We start from the raw sequence: 7931 nt of genomic DNA, 5'->3' as shown, positions 1-7931 counted from the left end.
TGTTTTGTTCCTTAGTGTTTTGCCAGTTTAGTGTTTTGTTTCTTAGTGTTTTGCCAGTTTGTTTTGGTTTCCTGGTTTAACCCTGCCGTCATTTAAATAAAGCCTCACCTTTCTGTTAAACCTTACTACTCCTCATCGTCATCTGCTTTTGGGTCCTGTTTCCACACACCTCGGCGCACCCCGCCGTGACAGTGGTTAGCTTTGAATAATAGATTTCATTTCATTTTCCTTTCATTTTCATTTATTTATTGTCAGATTCTACTGTAATTGCATATATTTTTTTCATCTCAGTGGAACACTCTGCAATTCTTTTTTCTTTTTTTTTTCTTTTTTTTTTGTGTGTGTCCCGTTTGGATCTTTAGCTATCAGAATTGTTGTCTTAAGGCCACACTGTAATTCAAACATGTTTGAACCCATTAATGTTTTCAAAACAAACACTAACAAAAGTAGCAGACCCAGTATATTTGTTAAATACATAAAAATAACCACTTTCATTAACTGTTAATAACTGTTTTACACACACAGCATCTACTTACTGTATTTTAGTATCTGTTCTAACTCAGTCAGGATCTATTATCTCTTAGTCAATGTTTTGGAGAAAAATATGCCTTCCTTCGCATTCTGAAGTCAGTCATGCATGTTGTAAATGTTTTCAGGTTTTTCTGTCTGTTTCAGCCAGCCTGAGGATTAAGCACCTGTACCTGGCGGAACCATTTCTGATTTTCACTGTTCATTGAAACAAAAAGATTCTTGTCTCGACTGATTTTTTTAAGTTGCACATCAGCTCAATTTATGTTCACCTGGTTAAAATGAATTAAGTATTGTTTTTCAAAATGCAATAATTTTAAGCCTAGAAAACTTAAATTACACAAAGGTGTTTTTATCACTTAAGAAATATTTCTAGGTTAAGTACCATTGTATCATGCTCTAAACTGGAAATTGTTATCAATGCTTTTATTAGTTCTATGTTTGAACCCTATGTTTCTCTATTTAGTTCTTGTCTATTTAGGTTCCTCCCATGTCTGTGTGTCCCCACTACATTGTCCATAGTGTCATGTCTTCGGTGTATGAGTCTGTCATGTACCCTGTGTTTAGGTCTTCCTCATCCTTTGTGTCTGAGTTATGTTCCTCCTCCCTCTCTCTCGTGTTCCCTCACTCCCTCTCTCTGGCTCTCATGTCTGCCTTACCTCGACCCTTGTGTCAAGCTCGCGTGTCCCAGTCTACGTCTCCCTATGTTTCCTTTTTTGTTTTGACAGTCTCATGTTCCCTGTTCAGTGTGTTTAGTTTTGCTTGTGGGGTCATGTTCATTTCAGCTGTGTTCCCCATGTGTTTCCACTCTCCTCGTCACCTCTCTGTGTATTTAGTGAGTTTTCTGTCATTTGTTGTCAGGTCACCTGCTTTCCATGTTTCATGTTCCAGGTATTCATGTTCCTCGTGTCCAGATTTTTCCATGGCCGTGTTCAGGGTTTTTCCATGTTTAATTCTAGTTTACTCAGTTTAGGTTATTGTTTAGTTTCATACCTTGCCCTTTGTTTAGTATTTTTTCCATCAGCTATATTAAACAGCTCGGTTTTTGTTAAAACCAAATTACGTTCCACACTTCGTTTTGTCTGCGTTTGGGTCCACTATTCACACTCCACACGGTCAGCAAGCACAGACTGTGACATCTGGTTATGACTTTTAGAGCTCTTAATGGTCAAGCACCAGCTTAAATCATTAAACTTTTGCAGCAATACGTCCCCAAGAGGTCCCTGAGGTCTTCTGATAAGGACACAGTTACTGTACATCATACAAGCTGAAAACTAAAGGACACAGCGCTTTTGCCAGAATGGGCCACAGATGCTGGAGGTCTCTCCCTTTAAGTTTTAGATCTGTGGACTCAGTGGTCTCTTATAATAAAAAAAACCCAACTCATCTTTCTGATTTGCATTTAGTTACCTCGTTCTTTATTCTGTTTTTGTTTTTAAATTTTTATTGTTTTTTTGTGAAGCACTTTGCGATCTTTGTCTTGAAAGGTGCTATATTTGAATGAAAGTACCCACTGGTTCTCTGTATCATCTGACTGTGGATGGTTATAGGATTCTACCTACATCTTTCAGTCCAATCACAAATGAAGAAAATAAATTCAATTTATACACAAAGTATATAAAAGATGGATTAAAAAGATGAAACATGAGTTAAAGTTGTGAATTTGGTTTTTGTATGCAATGAAATAACAGTAGAGCTTAAAAACAAAAAACGCAGACAGAGAGTTAATATAAATATTTGAGCCTTATTTATACACTTAGATGGTGAAACTGAATCGCTATTATCGTTTGCTTGATTTTTGTAATAATTTTGTATACACTACAAATATTGTTTGTACTCTTTTTTTTGTATTGTTTTAATAAGCCTAATAAGCCTTTTTGCTTATTATGGTGGAATTAGAAGAAAGAATGGGGGAAATGTGCTGTGCCTTGGAAAATATTTTCAAGGCACAGCAATTTTTGACTTACTAAGTATTTCAAATTAAATATTAGACGAGAAAAGAATAGGAAGAGAAAAGAACTTTCACAGAGTCATCATCCATTGTTATCATGGTGTACCTGACACATGCCACACTGCAGAGTGTCAAATTGAATCGTATCACTGGAAACTGTGACAGCTGGCATGGTTACCACTGCACACAGTCGCACTTGCACCGTTGGACCACCTGCGACCTGTAACAGCAAAGAAAATCCTCTTAGATCCAAAATGACTTATAGAGGGAGAGTGAAAAGACACAAATTTAGTTTGTGGACATGTACAGGTGTAAGCCTGTGTATACCTGGATTGGGAGAATAGCACTCGTATAACCCAAATCCAGGTTGACTCCTTGTGGGTCAAATTTAACTGTGAAACTCTTCGTCTCATCACGGGGTTGGTTCTTCATGCTTTCAAAGTCTACTGTGAAACCTGTGAGGAACCAAAAAGAGTCATAAATTATTTTAAAATCATTTAAATTAAAGAGAAATTTAAAAAAATGATACTTGAGGTGAATACTTAAATTCACCACTGTGTACAAAAGCTTTAGACATGAAGATGGTTTCAAAACTGCTACAAATCTACATTTTCTATTATCTTCTTTCAGAACACACTAAGCTAGAAAAAAACAACTATAAGAAATCAATACTTGATGCTGCTTTAAAGCAGCGCCAGTTGTCTTAAATACACTTCCAAACATATCCTTATTCCATCCATCCAACCATCCATCCATCCATCCATCCAACCATCCATCCATCCATCCATCCATCCATCCATTCTCTTCTGCTTATCCTTGTCAAGGTTGCAGGGGGGCTGGAGAGCCTATCCCAGCTACCACAGGATGAGAGGCAGGGTACACCCTGGACAGGTTGCCAGCCTGATGCAGGGCTAATACAGAGAGACAGACAACCATTCACACTCACATTCACACCTACGGACAATTTAGATTCACCAATGAACCGGACCCCACTAATCCTTATTTCAAGCATTTTAAAAAACACAGGTTGTCTTTGCCTGCGATGATGACCTAAAAAAGTAGGAGGACATTATATTACCTGTGTCCCCAAGATGTTTGTTAGTGGGATGGAAAGACACAGGTATTGATCCATTATTGCTGACCTTCACAGCACGACTCACGACTTTGCCAGGAATGACAAAACCAAAATCCAGAATGTACTCTGGGAGTTGGAACCTGGGAAAAAGATTTAAATAATAAGAATAAAACACTGGGCACAAACAAGCATGTTAGCAATATAACTTATTGTTATAGACTAAAGTCTGTAAAAATGTTTAGAATATATGTATTATAATTTTACTAAATATAATTTTGCTTTGTATACTGAACTGAAGTATCTTATACATTATATTATAGATTTGTGGACTTTCAGCGAGATATAATGACATCGTATCAAGAGTGCACAAAGTAAAAAAAGCTAAACAGTCACAAATTCCCCAGCACAGTTTGACAAAGTTCTCACTTCAAAACAGAGTCACCAAAATGCATGTGTGTAGTTGTGTTTACATACTTTATTAGCTTGTTCCACTTTCTGAAGGACTCTTGTGGTTCTTCAGTCTCCAGCAAGTTATTAGCCACAGCAAGAGCATTTTTTTTGACCAACAATCGTTCGATTTCCATGTGAAGCAGATCTTCATACTAGAGGTCAAAGAGAGAACAGAGAATAGCAGGGGATGCAAGAAGTGGTAAAAACACTCAAACCTCAACAGAGGAAACAAACAAACCTTACCAATCTACAACTGTAAATACCTCTGCAATAAGGGATTTTATTTGTGCTTAATTTTCCCTACAAATCCTCATAAATTCCCTACATGTCCACAATATCAAGTCAGCATACATATTAATAGGTATTTTTTCAACAAAAGTATAGAAAATGTGAGGTGTCACTAATATGAAGTTACTGACTGTGAGTGTGTGCGTCGCCTCTGTTGCTGCTCCTCCCTGAACAGTAAATTCATATATAAGCTTCTCTTTGACTCCATCTTTCTCCACAGCTGTTCTGGCCTGCTGTAACACGTCACTATAACACTCCTCTGCTGTAAGAGAAATCACAGTGCAGAAATAAGAAGTTGAATTTGTGTCTCAAGAACTGTCATCACAATAGAGGTCTATTATGGACCGTTTGAGCTTGATGCTTTTCAACAAAACTGGTTTAAAGAGAAAAAGAGGGAAATATGAGTTCACAAGGATAATTGACAACATCCTTATGTAGTTCTATAAGATGGTAACACACTGATGTAATCATATGTATTTATAAGTCCTACTTTCAGCCCTTTTGTCTGATGCAGAATCATTTATTTATTTTGAGCAAAAGCACTATTTTAAAGTAAATTTAAATGAGCTAAATATTCATCTTTTAGCTCATTGATTTTGGATTGAACACATCTCTGTGCATGTGTGTGTGTGTGCGTGTGCGTGTGCGTGTGTGTGCATACACAGGATTCGTGGTAAATTCAGCCTGATCCTGGGGAACACTCCCACACCAGTCAGCGTGATCTCCTCCGTGGTAGGAAAGCCACCTGCATCTGAAGCTTCTTCTTAAACACTTCAGGAATGCCCGGAAGGTAGAGTACACGGAGACCTGTACCATGCCTGCATCAAGGTAACCCTGTCTCAAACACACACACACACGCACACACACACATAAGGAAAGCCATCCTTTTCGTGATAAAATAGCTTTGAACATCCACAATTGAAATGGCAAACTCATAAGCTCACCTGAGCAGGAATGACTGTAGGCCAACCAGGTCTGACCTCATGTTCAAAGACCTTCAACTGCCGTGCTTCCTTCTCACCAACCCCTTCATCCTCCTCCTCTCTATGAGGGTGTATACTGTATTTGAAGCCCACCTTGCCCGTATTTGTCAGGGTTACATCAACTTCACCTACACAATGAAAAAGCTAGAAGCAAAGGACAAAGACTAAGAGGAGAGAGGAAACACTGTTCTGCCTTTTAAAGTTAACTGCACCTTTACTTTTATTAATGATCATGTCAAGCCGCTTACTGCAAACAGACAAAGTACTCCACCTAGTGACCGAGTATACTGAAATTGGTAGAGAAAACAATTTGTTTTTCAAAAAAAAGCATTGACCGTAATGGACATTTTTTTTTAATCTCAAGGTTTATGAAAATATGAGAAAGGATAGTTTTACACATAAGGGCCCAAGCAGGGCAAGCAAAAACATGTTACTCTGAATCAAATCCAATCTACTAACAGATGCCATGATGTACAAAAATTAAAAGTGTTATTCATTTCACTTGTCAGTGGTCATAATGTTAGGCCTGATTGGTGTATAGAAATATGGTAAATGTAAGTCTTTCTATACAGTGTTTAACTTTCTAAGTGTTCAAAACTAAGCTGAGAGATGCACATGGTGTCATTTCGAATGTTTCAGCGAATATCATTTGAGCCTTCCTCCCTTTCTTAGGCATTCACACAGGTCAACCCAACTCACTTCTTGAAGGGTCTAACAGCAATTTGCAAAGCAATGTGCTTTGGATCTGAGCAGTTTTGAATTGTATTCTCATTATTACCTTTAGAAATTTGTACTCTTTGCACCTCAGTTTAAATGTAAACTATTGTGAATTATAAGGCTCTGAGTCAAATGGGAGCCCTTTTATCGTTATCTTCATGTTAAAACTGCTCCACACAGTTCTTTCTATATTAATATAAAGGTACTAAAATTAAATCTGAGATTTGGTAACTTAATGTAGATTTCATTATTTTATTTTAAATTGAATGTGTTTAAGCTGAGAGTCCAAATACTTACACTTTGAACTTTAACCACTGGAGAGATGGAGCTGGCTGGAATAAAGATACCCGTAAGAAACGTAAGAATTAAGGTGCCTTGTATACGCACCTGCTGGCCAAAGTCCAAATGGGTGGTGTCAAGGGTGTAGCTGATTTCTGATGCGTGTCCTCTGAGAATGATTTCATATGTAGGCCCGTCCTCTACATGGCACTGCGCGACCACCTGTCTGCTGATATTTTCGTGGCCGTAGAAAGAGAACGTGACTGCCTGCTGATCCCCAGGTTGCAGATGACCATGTGTCGGCAAAATATCAAATATCTACACACACAACGAGAAAACCAGATGTTATTTAGGTTTTACTCTCAGCAATGTTCTGAATCTCAGTTTTGAAAGATGGTGGACAATACATTTAAAATATTTACAATGTATAGACAAGAATCTAATGAAATTTGATTATAAAAAAATTACTCTATGATTGAATCAGTGAAGAACATAATGGTAGCTGCAACTAGAGTCCAAATGATTTATTCTGTTTTTCAGCTGCTTGCTTTAAGCGTCATCACATGTCACCAACCCTCTGCATGCCTTCTTTCACTACATCCATGAATCTACTATGAAAATTCATGGATGAACAAAAAGAAGAACACAGGAGAAATGCCCTTCAACCATTATTCATGTTGCATGGATTGTCCATCAGAGGGCACTGTTGGTAATCTGCTTGGAACGCCACAACACAACACAACTGGCTTGTGACAATAAAACAATTTTATCTTTTTTAAGGGCATTGTTGTATTATTTTAGCAAAGACTCATAAGTAACTGGACATAAATGTTATGTCTAGTTTCTTTTGATAACAAATCTGCTTATGTTTCGTGTGCCTGAAAGAAAAGAAGAAATTTCCTACATGGAAATATTTGCTTACCTCCTCCACACGAACAGAAGCTTGTGTGCTGCTCTGTTGATCTGCAGCTAGCAGGGGGGTTTGAGGAGCTGAAAAGGCAGGTGAAAGAGTTGCAGAGGAGAGCCTCCATTCTTCCTGTTGACTTTCTGAAAGTTTCTGCTTCTTTTTCTTTTTTACTTTCAGCATCTCTGTTTTTCTATAAGAGCAAAATAGTCAAATAAAGCATTCCTAAACTTAAAAATATATTTTTCATAATCACTGCATTGAAATCTTACAATAAATGGAACATATGAAAAATTCTCTGCAAAGAAGGAAAATATGATACTATCTTTTAGCATCTTGGTGGAAAAAAACCCAAACAAATTCAAGATCTTCTTGAAGTGGACCTGTTATTTCATTTTTTTTTAAATCAGAATCAGTTGATCGTCCAGTTGTATTTCCTCTCTCTTTAAGAGAACTTTACTCAGATCTGAAGTTAAAATATTTAGGATATTTCCTCACTTTGGCATCTTACAGATCCAAGATTTCTTTTTTTAAAAACAAGTACAGATATTAGAAATTAGTTAACTCACTGAAATGTTTTGATCATGTTTATACAAACACACATGATTCTGTTGTGGATTTGCTTTAGCTGTCAGATACTTGATCTCAAACTTGACACTAGACTAGTTGGTCAAAATAAATATCCAAATAGGTTCTGTATTAACACAGTAATAGCACTATAATCTCTTTCTTAAGTGATGTGGCTGGCTGTTTCTG

The 7931-nt window shown here is 37.2% G+C and overlaps 1 protein-coding gene across 1 annotated transcript; it reads right to left on the bottom strand.

Moving 5' to 3' along the window:
• Positions 1 to 2263: 2263 nt before the first annotated feature.
• LOC102296199 (hydrocephalus-inducing protein homolog) lies at positions 2264 to 6589 on the bottom strand (the record flags this gene model as incomplete). The annotated part of the gene is made up of 7 exons (XM_042217750.1): positions 2264 to 2699; positions 2807 to 2934; positions 3558 to 3694; positions 4029 to 4156; positions 4424 to 4554; positions 5314 to 5403; positions 6340 to 6589. Coding segments are annotated over 7 exons (1002 nt in total), but the record flags the coding sequence as incomplete, so codon positions are not given.
• Positions 6590 to 7931: the final 1342 nt, after the last annotated feature.

This window comes from Haplochromis burtoni, unplaced genomic scaffold (assembly GCF_018398535.1).
Source record: "Haplochromis burtoni strain Fernald_Lab_line unplaced genomic scaffold, NCSU_Asbu1 Contig_2843, whole genome shotgun sequence".
Classification (NCBI taxonomy): domain Eukaryota; kingdom Metazoa; phylum Chordata; class Actinopteri; order Cichliformes; family Cichlidae; genus Haplochromis; species Haplochromis burtoni.
Note: the sequence above shows the minus strand (reverse complement) of the source record. Positions and strands in the feature narration are given on the sequence as shown.